Source organism: Leucopleurus acutus, assembly GCF_964270905.1.
Source record: "Leucopleurus acutus genome assembly, chromosome: 21".
Taxonomy (NCBI): Eukaryota; Metazoa; Chordata; class Mammalia; order Artiodactyla; family Delphinidae; genus Leucopleurus; species Leucopleurus acutus.
The window spans coordinates 12,977,511-12,994,622 of record NC_139163.1 but is presented as its reverse complement, the minus strand read 5'-3'; the positions used below and the strand labels follow the sequence as shown (position 1 = coordinate 12,994,622).

The 17,112-nt window shown below is 36.6% G+C and overlaps 1 protein-coding gene across 2 annotated transcripts in view; it reads right to left on the bottom strand.

Moving 5' to 3' along the window:
- The window catches only part of PRIMPOL (primase and DNA directed polymerase), a 34,791-nt gene that overhangs the window by 1,475 nt on the left and 16,204 nt on the right, over nt 1-17,112 (bottom strand). Inside the window, exons 6-11 of one of the 2 annotated variants that reach the window (XM_082863986.1) lie at nt 10,573-10,735; nt 8,715-8,797; nt 6,648-6,737; nt 6,464-6,572; nt 1,437-1,519; nt 1,311-1,357 (exon numbers count right to left, since the gene is read on the bottom strand). In XM_082863986.1, coding sequence (XP_082720112.1) covers nt 1,311-1,357; nt 1,437-1,519; nt 6,464-6,572; nt 6,648-6,737; nt 8,715-8,797; nt 10,573-10,735 — 575 coding nt within the window. The remainder of the gene's footprint in view (nt 1-1,310; nt 1,358-1,436; nt 1,520-6,463; nt 6,573-6,647; nt 6,738-8,714; nt 8,798-10,572; nt 10,736-17,112) is intronic. The other variant, XM_082863987.1, reaches the window with a different exon arrangement.

Here is a 17,112-nt window from a genome sequence, read left to right as displayed (position 1 = left end):
TGGCATTTCTGAGGTATTACTGGATAGGCAGGAAAAAAAATCAGAAACCACAAACATGCATCAAAATAACACTCAAAATGAACAAGGATAAAATATTCTTCTTAGAGGCACAATTTTAAAAATCTTTTTTTGGTTATCTCTTTAGTTCACCAGAGAATCTGGCTATCAGCTATTTTATATCCAGCTCCTACAGATCAAGAATGAGATTTCTACCATTTCAGTATGAATTTTTTCAGGAGACTTTTTAAAATCAAATTTAATAGGTACCAGTCAATTATCTAGACTGTAAACTCAAGCACTAATTCAGCTTGTAGCAGGTAACTTTCATTCTAACCGTAACACTATAAACAAAAAGGCTGATTGATGTGGGGAAAAAAACACTAAAAAAGTCTAGAAAATAACATGACAAAAGAATACTTAATGAAAAGTTCTTGTAAAATATTAATAAGACCCCATACAAAAGTAGAGGGGCAGTTACAGGCAATCCATAATAGAAACACATAGTAAATCTGATGAAAGTTAATCTGCATTAATAAGTGTAAATTAAAACACCTGAAATACCACTTTATGCCTACCAGGTTGGTAAAGATCAAAAGGCAAAAACAAGCAATGTTGGCAAGTGTAGGGTAATAGGTACTCCCATAAACTGAAATCTAATTTCCTATCGTTTCTGGAGAGCAATTGGTGATATGTATGGAAAATATCTGTGATAGTTTAAGTAGGAAAAAAAGCCTACAATATAGTACGTATACTATGACTAAAAAACATGAGGGTACACAGGTAACAAATTCTGGAAGATACAGACCACAACATTTACATCAGTTATCTGCATGGTCAAATTATAAGTGACGATGCTTTTTTCCTTTTGTGCTTTATGTATTTTCTAATGTTTGTGTACAATGAATGTGAATTACTTGGGTAAATAAAAGTTTTAAAAAGAAAAATATTGGTTTGGCAATCTATACCCTTTGACACAGTTCTACTTCTAGAAATTCTTCTTATAGTTTAAAGAAACAATATATTTTGTTATACTTTGTAAAGCAAAAAATGAGAAATTTATTAAATGTCTGAAACTGGTTAAATAGCTAGCTAGCTCCATTAATTTCTTATGTAGCAGTGGGAAAAAATGAGGTTCATATTATGAGATTCGTGCTGAGATAAGACAATCACTACAACATATTCCTAAGTGAAAACAAGGTACAGAACAGGGTGTTTAAACAGTATCTGGACACACCTGGACACCATTAGCTCATTTGCCATTATACCAAGAACTAGTTAGTAATGAGAAGGAAACTAAAAACTGCACTTACCTCTTTGAGAAGAAACAGGAGACGCACTTCAGCAGGTAATGGGAAACCTGAATAAGAAAAACAGTAGAACTATTATATAAATATCTAATTTTTACTTTGTGGTAAATGTAAAAATTAGTAACTCACAGTCAGATTTGAAGTTTTCTGCTTTACATATAGGGTCATGACATTTTTGATACCAAACTTCATTTTTCAGATCAACCAAAATCCTTTACATTAAAAAAAGAAGAAAAAATTATTTACTATCTAGACTTGATAGAAAACAAAATTCAGCTACATGCCATTTACAAGAGATATGCCTAAGACTTAGAGATGGAGAAAAGTTAAAAAATAAAAGGATGAAAATAGACATTAACTTGGCAAACCATGGTTGCCAAAAGTATCACACAAAATGAACTTCAGGGCAAAAATTACATACTGACAAAAGTTCCTCCGAGGAATATACAATTCCCAACTTCTATCCACCAAATAAGAGAATCTCTAAATATGTGAGCAAAACTGACAATTTCAAGGGTAAACAAATCTTCAACCATAAAGATTTTTAAAAACTATTCTTTTGATAATTGATACCAAACAACTCCCCAAAACTCAGGATATCAAAAATTTGAGAATTTAAAACAATTATAAAAATGGACTATGCTAGGTACAACATGAATCATCAAGTTTAAAAGTATTCATTCACACAACACATTCTCTGACCACAAAGCAAATTATTTAGAAATAAGCAACAAAAAGATAGCTAACTAAAACTCAGAAATTTAAAGGGTTTTTTTGGTTTTTTTTTTTTTTTTTGCAGTATGCGGGCCTCTCACTGTTGTGGCCTCTCCTGTTGCGGAGCACAGGCTCCGGACGCGCAGGCTCAGCGGCCATGGCTCACGGGCCTAGCCGCTCCGCAGCATGTGGGATCCTCCCGGACCGGGTCACAAACCCGTGTCCCCTGCATCGGCAGGCAGACTCTCAACCAATGCGCCACGAGGGAAGCCCTAAAACATTTTTCTTAATAACCAAATGACTCAAGGAAAAACCATGATGGAAATAAGAATATGCTTAGAACTGAATGGAACTGAAATTACATAGAGGGGAATTCCCTGGCAGTCCAGTGGTTAGGATTCCACGCTGTCACTGCCGAGGGCCCAGGTTCAATCCCTGGTCAGGGAACTACGATCCCACAAGACGCGTGGTGGGCACCCCCCCACCCAAAATAAATAAAAAATAAAATATGTGAAACAGAGCCAAAGTGATCTTTAGAAAGAAATTTAGAATCCTAAAAGCTTATTTACAAAAAAAATGGCTAAACACAACTTACAGAAGTAACAGAATAAACCTTAATAAATTAAAAGTCAGGAAGTAATAAAGAGCAAAAATTTAGAAAAATCAAGGACCAAATGTGAAGACTAAAGAATAAAATTCTTTCAAGATTAAACAAAAAGAGGTAAAGACATAAATATTATTAGAAACAGATATAACTACAAATGCAAAATATACTAAAAATGTACTATTGTGAACTTTTTCCAGTAATGCTGAAAATTTTGGTAGAAGAGACAAAGTACTAGATAAGAATAAACCAAAGCAAGCAAACTTAAAGAAAACGCGAACAATCCTATAACCACTAAAAATTTTTTTTTTAATTTAACTAGTAAGGAAACAATTGTTAACAGTCTGTGTGGTATTGGGACATTTACCAAGGAGAGAAAAATGCTGGCAACCCAGTCTAATGGCCCCATAAACATTCCAATAGACTTCCTAATAAACAGACTAATGCTACAGTTCCCAAACTGTACACCAAAGTGCCCCAGAGTGACGTAGGATATTTATCTTTCTAGGGAAACGGTGATACCACATCTGTCAAGCACCCCGCAAACTACTTGCTTGTAATTCATAGCTTCAATATATCACCTTTCTTCATTCCTTTCAGTGATGTCCTATCTTTGTAGAGCTGGGTTTTTTGGTGGTGGCTGTGATGAAAAGTACCATAAATGTGGAATGAGACGTGACACTGCGGGTGGCAGTGTCCAGCCTAATTCCAAGGTTTAAGAGTTTATGCAGTGCTCAAAAGGACACACATCCCATTAATAATTACATTTAAGGAGGTTCAAAAGGTCCAACTTCCAGGTATAAATCAGTCAGTCATTGGGATATAATGTACACATGGTGACTATAGTTAATACTACTGTATTACATATTTGGAAATTGTTAAGAGTAAATCTTAAGTTCTCATCACAAAAAAAACAAAATTGTAACTGCATCTATCCATGGTGATGGATGTTAACTATTTAACTAGACTTATTGTGGAGATCATTTTGCAATCATGTTGTACACCTGAAGCTAATGTCAATTATACCTCAATTTAAAAAAATGAAATACAAATATTTTCTTTCAATTGATAAACATTTTTTTTCAAAGAGCTACTAAATTATTAGGACAAATACTAAGCTGCTTGAAACTGATTAATAAACAAACTGTTAGGTATTTCTTTTGTCCTTGGAGCAATGTGAAAAAATTATTACAATACTAAGGGCAACATAACTGAGAAAGTTGGGGACCAATGGCAATTTGCTAAGTTGAGAGTCCTTATCTACGTAGAATGTTCTTCACAGGATGTTTCTGCATATGGTAAACAAACCTAGAGTCTGGATTTATAAGGCATGGCTCCCTGGACATGTCACACATGCTATGTAACTATGAATATAAAACACAGATGTTTCATAACTTCAAAGCTGCCTGCTGTGTACTGTGACTGCTCACTTCTGCCTCAGCTTTCAACCTGAGTTAGAGAAAAGCATCCAGTGCAGGAAGGAGCCGGGTCACCGTGCCAGATGTCCCAGGCCTCACTCTGCTTTACCTGTGCCTTTGCTTCCTTATATCTTTAAAGCTACTAGTAAAGCTTATCATTGGGTAAGATCTCTGATTCGTATGAGTGAGGTTTGACAATCCAATCCTCAAATTTGTTAGTAATCAGGGAAATTCAGATGAAAACTACAGTATCATTTCAAACTCACCAGATTAGCAAAACAAATTTTTTAAATCTAACAATAATAAGGTTTTGGTAAGAATATGGATCAGTACAAAATCTGAAAACACTGCTGGTGGGAGTGTAAAGTAGTGTGACCATGTGGAAAAATAATTTATTATCTAATAAAATTAGATAATAATTTAATAATTATTTATTATCTAATAAAATTAAATATGTGCATATCTATGACACAGCAGTTCTAGTTTTAGAAATATTTTGAAAAACTTGCATATGTGCACTAAGTGATATATACAAGACTATTTGTAGCTTCACTATAGCAGCAAGCCAAATAGTAGGACAATAGATGACCTGGTATATTTATATTTGTATAATGACATCATATACAATGATGAAAACAAGAATAAGCAACAGCTACATGCTGCAGTATAGTATGGATGAACCTCACAAATACAATGTTGACCAAAAAAGCAAGTCAAAGGGTGCAATTTACCTAAGATTCAAAAAAATGTAAAATGAAATAATACACTGTTTGGAGATACAAATATATATGGAAAAACCATAAAGAGAAGCAAGGGAAAGATTAACACAAAATCCAGGATAATAGCTATAATCTCTAAACAAACTGGGGCTGGGCCCACAAGGTACTTCTGAGGTTTGGATAAATTTTGTTTCTTATGGGGAGTGACAGATATGGCAAGTTATCATTTTAGTATTAGTTCTTAAAATGTACATATATCAATACATTATATACACACTTTTACATATATGATGTATCTCACAGTTAAGAGAAAGAATATACTGTGGATACATAATACAACCTGGTAATTCTTCAGAAAGAAACATACAGCAACCTAAGTATCTCAAGAAGTTAAAAGATGATCATTGTATGATAATGATTTTCTGGAAAACTTTCATGCATAGAAAAAAGACTAGAAAGATACACCAAAATCTTAACCATAGATATTACTGGTTCTGGGACTATGGGTGGTCTTGTCTTTTGTGTTTTTCTGTTACAGCTTTCTGCACTGAGCATATAGTTTTTAAAGGTTTTTTTCTTTACTGAATTAATCTACATATATAATATAGCACTGAATAATAATATCGAAGATGTTTTCCGGCTTTCTAACAAAAGCTTCATGATCATTTTCTCATATCTGGCCCATGTGCTATAAAAGCTTGATATATCAAAGTCTGAGCTTTGACATTATGTATTAAAACATAGCAAAATTTCTCACATCATAAATGATAACTACTGGGTTTCTATTTTATCCCTATTCTAAATATTTCCTTATATGATTTAAAATTCTTATGGTTTTACTTCTTCCTTTACTTCCTCTCCTTTTGCCAGGGGCATTTAAAAGAAAACTCTAAAAACAGGGCGTGGCATATACAGCAAGCACCCAATAAATACTGGTTCCCTTCTATACCATTCTTTGTCTTGAACATGTTAACATAACCTTAACTCCAATTCTTAAACACTGACGGAGTAGTTTCCTTCTGGTCCAAATTTGCTCACTTTTGATTTAGACTCCATAGGTGTCAAGGGCCAATGGCTACTACCTCTCATTTCTTTCTAGCCCCACTTAATTCTACTTTAGTTTCCTCAAAATTTTACTATTTAAGGGATTATTTTACCAAATAAAGTACAAATAAAGATATGTGCTAGAGGCAAGGTAATAAGAAACTCAAATATTAAAAAACACAAACCAGGGCTTCCCTGGTGGCGCAGTGGTTGGGAATCTGCCTGCTAATGCAGGGGACACGGGTTCGAGCCATGGTCTGGGAGGATCCCATATGCCGCAGAGCAACTAGGCCCATGAGCCACAACTACTGAGCCTGCGTGTCTGGAGCCTGTGCTCCGCAGCAAGAGAGGCCACGATAGTGAGAGGCCCGCGCACCGCGATGAAGAGTGGCCCCCGCCTGCCGCAACTAGAGAAAGCCCTCGCACAGAAACGAAGACCCAACACAGCCAAAAGTAAATTAATAAACTCCTAAAAAAAAATAAACACAAACCAAATAAAATATAAATTGAATTACAACTAAATCTATTATAACAAAATCACTTTTAAAAATTATAAACATTTAAAATATCTTTAAAATATCTTTAAAATCACTTTAAAAAATTATAAACATTTAAAATATAATACTGGTTAAACACACAGAACTCAATATTACTTACATGATATTATTACTCTTGTGGGCTCTTCCAATGTTTTCACACCAGCGGTATTTACAAATATCATAAACCAATAATTCTTCTGGGAAAAAGTAGTTCCAGCGCCGAATTCCTGAACCACAAATAATGTTTCTAAAGATATTATTATTGTATCATATAACAATTAATTAAGAATAAGACTGTTTACCTCCTTTAATGCCATTTTTATTCACCAACAAGAGAACAAATTGATCAATTTCAGGGTAAGGTGAACACTGAAAACCTTCAATGGTTTCTACTGCAACAAAAAGAAAAATTAATTATAAATCATAACGGCTAAAACATGAGGAGTTAAATTTTAAGTTGTTTAGTACAACCAGGGGTTTTGCAACCTGCCCCTGCCAGTTCGTTTTGGGTTTTTTTGGCCTTCTCTGCAATTTGTCTTTTAGTCAGTCATGGATTCTTACAAGGAAGCAGGTAAAATTCAGACCTCTCAATTAAATCAAATTTTAGCTAATTTGCATAAAAAGCATTTAGTATCACTTCAGTTGCTTGCTTCATTCTGATAAAGAGAAAAGCAGTCCCTTGCATCCAGGAGCTGTCCTACTATTATCATTGAGGCCTTGGTGTTGCTACAAGCTGGCTGGGGACTCACAGCTCAGCCCTGGTGTTCTCCTATTAATCATAAACTATTTCACAGAACTTCAACATCAGATAAGGTCACTCTGTGGCCATGATGATTCAAGACATAAATGAACACCACTCTGTACTCATGTATGAACACAGACAAAATATGAACATTTTCCAAACCACAAAAATGACCAAGTGCCCACCTATCTTGTCTAATGTAAGTAGCTGCTCCTTCTTTGCCAATTGTAGCTTTAGTCTCTCTGTAGTCGGCCTTCCTTCTAGATAAGATTTATCAAGATATTTAATCATAAAATTGTCACTGACAGCACCCAATTCAAAACAAACACACTTCCTTGGAGACTTCAAAAGCATCTAACTCAAGCCTGAATCCTATAAGTCCTTTCTAACACCCTTTTACTGAGATGCCCTCAGTTTCCTATGGTGTGCATTCTCCACCGTGGTGACCAGTAATAAACTCAGCTTACCACAGGTGTGTTCTCCAGTGCTCTTTAGCTGTAGAGCACTGACATTCATTATATTTTCTAAGACTCTAATGGAATAATTAAAAATAATTTATTTAAAATCTTACTTAAATTTAAAGACAGAATACTCTTAAAATAAAGCCCGATTTCACTTACAAAAATAGTACACATAATTTAAGAAATTTTGGAAAATATATTACAGCAGAAATGAGAGGAATGTCTAGAAATAACTGTTAAACAACCAGAGGAAAATAAACATAAGAAAATGTTATCCATATTTTTAAAATAAACCTGTGATCATACCTCACATATAATTTTGAGTCTTAACGTCATAAATGGGCATTTTTCGTATTATATAGGCTTTATAAATTTAAATCAAATGGCTACAGAGTATTTTACAGTATGTAACCATTTTGTTGTACATTTAAATTTTCAGTTCCACTACTATAAATAATGATAGCCCAAAATATGTGTATAAAAATATTTACTGGAGAGTTTATGTATATCTTAGAAAAAGATCTATATTTTCTTCAGTATAGGAATGAAGAACACATAGATTTTGTGAAAAATTATATGGCCATTAAAAGAATGCAGGGCTTCCCTGGTGGCGCAGTGGTTGAGAGTCCGCCTGCCAATGCAGGGGACATGGGTTCGTGCCCTGGTCCGGGAAGATCCCACATGCCACGGAGCGGCTGGGCCCGTGAGCCATGGCCGCTGCGCCTGAGCGTCCGGAGCCTGTGCTCCGCAATGGGAGAGGCCACAACAGTGAGAGGCCCGCATACCGCAGAAAAAAAAAAAGAATGCAGAAGCTCTCCATATACAGGAAATATAGGAAAAGCTCTGCTGGGTTAAACAGGCAGTTATTAACAGTGGTTACCCATCTTTGATTGTGGACAGAGGGGTGAAGAGAACTTTGTTTTTTCATTTTAATATGTGTTTTTTATATAAACAATCTACGTTTTCATATTTTCCCCCAAAATACCATAAAATGAAAATTAGTAAAGAAGCTTAAAATACATCAATTTTTATACTTTTTCCATTTTGGATAGAAACCCAGTTGTTCTGAAGGATCAGTACATATGAATACTTAAGATTTAAGATTTATAAGCAAAATAAATTTTGCATCCTTAAATTTTCATAGGAAATTGTTTTCTTAAAATTACCTGAAGTACTGGTATGGTTAAAATTCTCAACTCGTTTATTTTGAGACATGTCACATGTCAGAATTCGTAAAGTATCTGAGAATCTGAAGAAGAAAATATGTACAACAAAAAGTAACAATATATATTAGAATTAAAGAGACGTGACTACCGAAAGGACACAATTTCAAATAATTTCATAATAAAATCCTTTGTTCAACAGATAACTGTTGTAGGATATTTATGCCACATTTGCCTACAAAAGCACCAATCCAACCCATACAAAAAAAGAGTAGTTTGGTGATCATTTGAAACTGATGCTTTCCTCTACTACAGAGTAAATCAGAAGACACTAGGACTGCTGAAGCTGCAGAATGAACTATTCCCCAAACATACAGAGCCTTTGAAATTTATGTTAACAAAGTCTGGATAATAGGAAGAAAAAGAGAGGGATGAAATCAAAGGGAAAATAGATTAAAATTAACTGAAAGCAAAAATACATTCATAACCATAAAGAATTTAGCCTTTATTTCAGGAAGAAAAATACCTGATATTTAGTTGGATACACAAATGACAATTAAGATAACTCTACTCAGAAGAACTCTCCACTTCTGTAAAATTAACATTGAAACTACAAATGAGATTTGGTAATCAGGAGATTACCTGTACTTCAGGCTGTTATTAGAGACCAACTGTGTTGCTTTTCCCATACATGACAGAATGTGACCTTATTCTGGTGCCAGCAACAGTGGGGAGGCAAGAATCATGTAATTTTTAGGACCATGCTACCTCTAGAATCTCAGATATGACGAATAATTAACATTTATTGAGCAGAGACCATGTGCCAGGCACTGTTGTAAGCACATACATACAGCTCTTATTTAATCCTCACAACTCCATGAAATAGATGTTAATATTATTTCCATTTTAAAGGTAAGGAAACTAAGACTTTGATGTTACTTCTAAGATTTGTTATGAAAACTCAAACAGTCCATAAATATATAGAGAAAAACAACATATCTTCCCACCCTCCTGAGTAACTGCTATCAAATCAACATTTGGACACAACTTGCCCTATGGCAGTGTATTTTTAAGTATTTTTATTAAAATTTATCTCTATGGAATTTCTCTTTAAACTTATATGTAGGAAAGGCAAAAAGGAGAAGAATCAGAACAAGTTAATTCAGCGAGGCAATTCAGCCTGATCTTTAACCACATGTCCTACACTAACAAAAATTGCCAGCCCAGAGTGAAGGGGAATAAAGGCATATATTTCTGTTGAAAGATGTCTTTCACACTTTTTAAAAATGACCAAAACATGGGAATTTAAATGTTCAGTAACAGAACTGACAATAGAGTATATCAGTATAATGGAAAATTATATACACATCAACAATTTTATTTACAATTTACTGTTGGTAATTATTAACTTGACAAATATTCATGACATAATGTTGAGTGGATAAAACAGGTGACATAACAATATAAATAATGATCTCAAGAAATATGTTTTAAATGAAGGAGCTATGTAAATTATATTTCTGTATGTGCATATATAAAAAGAAAATTAAATGTTAACAGTAATTACATTTCCAAATGCAATACAAGTCATTTTTCATTTTATAGAATCACTTTTAAAAACTGGAAAATATATCAAATATAATCATAAAAGGATATAAAGAGAAAAATGGTTAAAAAATAACTTTTACTATTATTATTTACTGGACAAAAAAGAACAGTTAACGTAGAATTTTAAGAAATTACTTTCTTTTACTCAAGATATAAAAAATTTATACAATTCACATTTTAGTAATATACAGTGCCATTCACTGCTTAATAAATATTCATGAACACACAATGATTTAATTCTGGTCCTGTATACCTGACATTGCTGACCAAAGCAGAGAGGAAATATTGATTTTCTTTGGAAATATTCTCCGATTGTACAGGATAAAATTTGTTATCTTCAGCAACCTCCAAAGGCACATACTTTCCTATTTTTGATGATTTATACAGTCGGAAGTTTCTATTTCTTGTATAAACTCCTATATCAAAAATTAATAAAACAATATGAATGTATGTTTTCAGTGATTTGTTTTTATAGTCAGCAAATATTAAGTTAATTCTGTATAGTATTATTAGAAAAAACACCTGGTTGTGGTTCAAGATAGTGACATAGGAAGATCCTGAACTCACCTTCTCCCAGGGACACACTGAATCTACAGCTATACATGGAACAATTTCCTGTGGAAAAAAATCTGAAAACCGGAATGGCCCCTTCACATCAGACAAACGAGAGAGAACTCACACGGAAGCAGACAGGAAAGGCTGAGAGGCACTCTCACCATAAACCCCACCCCAGGCACGGCAGCACACAGTCAGAAGGGAACGCAAACCCGGAACTTCTCCCCAAGGCGTACAGGGTTCTTCCCCCACATCAGGCACCCCAACTTTTAAGACCAGCACCTGAGAGATGAGCCCTCCAAACACCTGGATTTGAAGACCAACTTGGCTCACACCCAGGAGACCCACAGGGCCATGAAAACTGAAAACGGCTCTTAAAGGCTCACGTGCAGACTCACCTGCCCCAGGGTCAAGTGCAGAAGCAGCCCATTGAAAAGCGCCCATTCGTTATGTGAAAGAGACTTATTTACTAATTTTAAAGCACTGGTCTGAGGGGCAAGGTCCTGTTGGGATATTCTCTAAGGATGGAGGCTGCTGGGTACCTCCTTCCTGCTCTCCTTCTGCCTTGCTAAAGCTGGAGGGAGCCATCTTTCTTTTTTACTTTATCAGCAGGTACCGTCTTCATACCACCCCTCTGCCTTGCTGCAGCAGTAGGTACCATCTTTGTGCTCTCCCTCTGCCATGATCCAGAGTGCCAGCAGCTCCCAGAGGGGAGCTTCTACACACATCTGCTGCCCTGGTTTTCACAGCTGGTGACACACTTTCTGTGGCTACCATCCAGACACCCCTTGATCTCCTGGCTCTAGAGGTTACGGAAGCTTGTGATCCTGGGTCCCATGGAGCTGTAACAATCAGAGAGACAGCTCTTGGTAGACTACCACTCCCAGAGTACTGCACAGACAGCAGACTTAAACACACCCCCAGTCTTTCTAACAAAGAGGCCTATTTGCTTGTCCTGGAGCTTAGGGGCTCTTAGGGAATGGAGGCCAGTGGACACCATCTCGGCACTCTCCCTCCACCTCACTACAGCTCACCAGTATCTCTCAGAAAGGAGCTTATACACTCATCTGGAGCCCCAAATTTTGTGACTCCTGCCCAGCCAGACTGCCTGGCTCTGGTGACTAGCAGGGCTTAGGCTTGTGGTCCCACAGGAGTGTATATATTTGCATTTTTTAAAAGCTGCTGCCTGAAGGTCTGGCTTCCAATCAGCTTGAATCTAGGTGCTGACTGAGATCCTCCCCTTTGGGGCACTGACTGCTCTTGGCACACACTCAGTTACTAGGAGCTATTAAAAATATAATAGGGGGCTTCCCTGGTGGCGCAGTGGTTGAGAGTCCACCTGCCGATGCAGGGGACATGGGTTCATGCCCTGGTCCGGGAAGATCCCACATGCCGTGGAGCGGCTGGCCCGTGAGCTATGGCCACTGAGCCTGCGCGTCCGGAGCCTGTGCTTCACAACGGGAGAGGCCACAACAGTGAGAGGTCCGCATACCGCAAAAAAAAAAAAAAAAAAAAAGTGTGTGTATGTATGTGTGTGTGTGTATATATATATATATATATATATAAAATAGGCTGCTTGGACAAGCACAGAGGTTTGTGACAACATGAGCTAAGACACGACTGAATAATAAAGTTCATCTTCTACACAAGGCCAACCCTTCAAGACTGGGAGAAGTGGCTGTTGCATCTAATGGGTAGAAACCAACACAGAGAGTCAAACAAAATGAAGAAACAGAGGAATATATTCCAAATGAAAGAACAAGATAAAACCTCAGGGGAAAAAATCTTAATGAAACAGAGAAAAGTAACTCACCTGATAAAGAGTTCAAAATAATGGTCATAAAGATGCTTGCTGAACTCAGGAAAGAATGGAGGAACACGATGAGAACTTCAACAAAGAGAAAATATAAGAAAGTACCAAACATAAATCAAAGAACTGAAGAATACCGTAAGTGAACTGAAAAATACACTAGAGGGGTTCTACGGCAGACTAGATGAAGGAAAAGAGAGGATCAGTGAACTCGAACACAGGGCAGAGGAACTCATCCAATCAGAGCAGCAAAAAAAGAAAAGAATGGAAAAAAAAGTGAAGACTGCTTAAGGGATTTATGGGACAACATCAAGCAGACTAACATTCACATTAAAGGAGTCCTAGAGGAAAAAAAAGAGACAGAGACAGAAAGGAACAGAAGACTTATTTGAAGAAATAATGGCTGAAAACATCCCTAACCTGGGGAAGAAAATGGACATACAGATACAGGAAGCCCAGAGAGTTCCAAATAAGATCAATCCAAAGAGACCCATACCAAGACACATTATAATTAAAATGCCAAAAGTTAAAGGGAGAGAATCTTAAAGTAGCAAGAGAAAAAAAATTGTCACATACAAGGGAACCCCCATAAGACTATTACCACAGAAGGGAGTGGTATGATATATTCAATCTGGCTGACATAAAAAAAAATTTCCAACCAAGAATACTCTACCTGAAGTTATCATTTATAATTGAAGGAGAGAGAAAGTTTCCCAGATAAATAAAGGCTAAAGGAGTTCACCACCACACCACTAAACCAGCCTTGTAAAAATATTAAAGGGACTTCCTTAAACTGAAAAAATAAAAGGGGTGTTAATTAGTAACAAGAAAACATATGGGGACTTCCCTGGTAGTCCAGTGGTCAAGAATTCACCTTCCAATGCCGGGGATGCAGGTTCCCTGGTCAGGGAACTAAGACCCACGTGCCGCAGGGCAACTAAGCCCACGTGCGCCACAACTTCTGAGCTCACACACCTCAAACAGAGAGCCTGCGTACTGCAAACTATAGAGCCTACACGCTTTGGAACCCGAGCGCCAGAACTACAGAGTCCACGTGCCCTGGAGCCTGCACGCCACAACTAGAGAGAGAAAACCCACACGCCACAACTAGAGAGAAGCCCGCACACCACAATCAAAGATCCCACATGCCTCAACAAAGATCCTGTATGCCATAACTAAGACCTGACATGCCAAACATAAATAAATAAATAAGTCTTTTTTTTAAAAAAAAAAGTATAAATCTCACTGGTAAAGGTAAATATATAGTAAAGGTAGTGGATTAAGACTTATAAAACTAGGGACTTCCCTGGTGGCACAGTGGTTAAGAATCCCCCTGCCAATGCAGGGACATGGGTTCAAGCCCTGTTCTGGGAAGATCCCACATGCCACAGAGCAACTAAGCCCATGCGTCACAACTACTGAGCCTGCACTCTAGAGCCTATCAGCCACAACTACTGAGCCCACATGCCACAGCTACTGAAGCCCACACGCCTAGAGCCCATGCTCCACAACAAGAGAAGCCACCGCAATGAGAAGCCCACGCACCACAACAAAGAGTAGCCCCCACTCACCGCAACTAGAGGAAGCCCGCGCGCAGCGACAAAGACCCAACGCAGCCAAAAAAATTAAATGATTGTTATCAACTTAAAATAGACTGTTATAAGTTATATGCAAGCCTCATGGTAACCACAAAGTAAAAACCTATAGTAGATAATACAAAAAATGACAAAAGGAAACTAAGTATACCACTAGAAAAGTCATCAAACCACAAAGGGAGAGAGCAAGAAAAGTAGAAGGGAACAGAGGAACTACAAAACAGCAGAAAACTATTAACAATATGGCAATAAGTACATACCTATCAATAATTAAGTGTAAATGGACTAAATTCTCCAATCAAAAGATACAGAGTGGCTAAATGAATAAAAAAAACAAGACCGGGCTTCCCTGGTGGCACAGTGGTTGAGAATCTGCCTGCCAATGCAGGCAACACGGGTTCGAGCCCTGGTCTGGGAAGATCCCACATGCCGCGGAGCAACCAAGCCCATAAGCCATAACTACTGAGCCTGTGCGTCTGGAGCCTGTGCTCCACAACGAGAGGCTGCGATAGTGAAAGGCCCGTGCACCATGATGAAGAGTGGCCCCCGCCTGTCGCAACTAGAGAAAGCCCTCGCACAGAAACGAAGACCCAACACAACCAAAAATAAAAATAAATTAAAAAAAAAAAAGAGATTCCACATCTTTGCCCAACGTTGGCTTTCCTTTAAAAAATAAAAACAAACAAAAAAGCAAAACAAGACCTATCTATATGCTGCCTACAAGAGATGCACTTCAGAAATAAGGATACACACAGGCTGAAAGTGAAGGGGTAAAAAAAGATATTCCGAACAAAGAGAAGCAAAAAGAAAGCTGGAATAGCTATACTTGTATCAGACAAAACAGACTTAAAACAAAGACTGTAATAAGAGACAAAGAAGAGCATTACATAATGATAACTGATTAAGGGGTCAATACAAGAAAAGGACATTTGTAAATACTTATATACACCCCACATAGGAGCATCTAAATATATAAAGCAAATATTAACAAACCTAAAGGGAGAAATAGACAGCAATACAATAATAGTAGAAAAATTTAATACCCCACTTACTTCAATGGATAGAGCATCCAGAAAGAAAATCAGTAAGGAAATATTAGCCTTAAAGGACACATTAGATCAGATGGATTTTACAGAACATTCCATTCAAAAGCAACAGAATACACATTCTTCTGAAATGCACATGGAACCGTCTCCAGGACAGATCATATGTTAGGCCACAGCAAGTCTTAACAAATTTAAGAAGACTGAAATCACATCAAGCATCTTTTCTGACCACAGTGGTGTGAAACTAAAAATTAATTACAAGAAGAAAACTGGAAAATTCACTTGTATGTGGAGATTAAATAACATGCTAATGAGTAAACAATGGGTCAACAAAAATTAAAGGAGAAATAAAAAAATACCTTGAGATAAAAGAAAATGGAAACACAACATACCAAAATGTACAGGATGCAACAAAAGCAGTTCTAAGAGGGAAGTTAACAGTGATATAGGCCTACCTCAAGAAACAAGAAAAATCTCAAATAAACAATCTAAAATTATACATCAAGGAACTAGAAAAAGAAAACCAAATGAAGCCCAAAGTTAGTAGACAGAAAGAAATAAAAGATCAGAGCAGAAACAAATAGAGACTAAAAAAAAAAAAACAAAACAAAAAGATAAAACCAAGAGCTGGTTGTTTGAAAAGATAAACAAAATTGATAAACCTTAGGTAGATTCACCAAGAAAACGAGAGGACTCATATAAATAAAATCAGAAATGAAAGAGGAGACGTTACAACTGACACAAAGGATCATAAGAGACTACCATGAATAATAATATGCCAACAAATAGGACAAGCTAGAGTAAATGAATAAATTCCTAGAAGCATACAACCTGCCAAGACTGAATCATGAAGAAATCGAAAATCTGAATGGACCAAGTACTAGTAAGGACACTGAATCAGTAAACAAAAACCTCCCAACAAAGCAAAGTCTAGGATCAGATGGCTTCAAATGTGAATTCTATCAAAGATTCAAAGAATACCAATCCTTCTCAAACTCTTACAAAAAACAGAAGAGGGAACATGTCCAAACTTACTTTACAAGACCAAAATTCCCCGAGAGCAAAACTAGACAAGGATACCATAAGAAAAGAAAACTACAGGCCAATATCACTGATGAACATAGATCAAAAAATCCTCAACAAATTAGCAAACCAACTTGAACACTACATTAAAAGGATTATACACCATGATCAAGTGGGATTTATTCCAGGGATGCAAGGACAGTCCAACATCCACAAATCAATCAATGTGATGTAACAACACATTAACAAATGAAGGATAAAAATCATATGATCATCTCAACAGATGCAGAAAAAGCATTTGACAAAATTCGACATCCGCTTATGATAAAAACTTTCAATAAAGCGGATACAGAGGAAACATACCTCAACATAAAGGCCACATATGACAAGTCCACAATTACAAATACTCAGCAGTGAAAAACTGAAAGCTTTTCCTCTAAGATCAGGAACAAGACAAGGACGCACACTCTCGCCATTTTTATTCAATGTAGTATTGGAAGTCCTAGCCACAGCACTTGGGCAAGAAAAGAAAGAAAAAAAGCATCCAAATTGTAAAGGAAGAAGTAAAACCATCACTGTTTGCAGATATATTGTATACTTGATATTATACAGGTCTGCCTCAACTAACAACTGGTTACATCCCAACAAATAAGTTGAAAACGCATTTAATACACCTAACCTACTGAATATCATAGCTTAGCCTAGCCTACATTAAATGTGCTCAGAACACTTACATTAGCCTACAGTTGGGCAAAATCATCTAA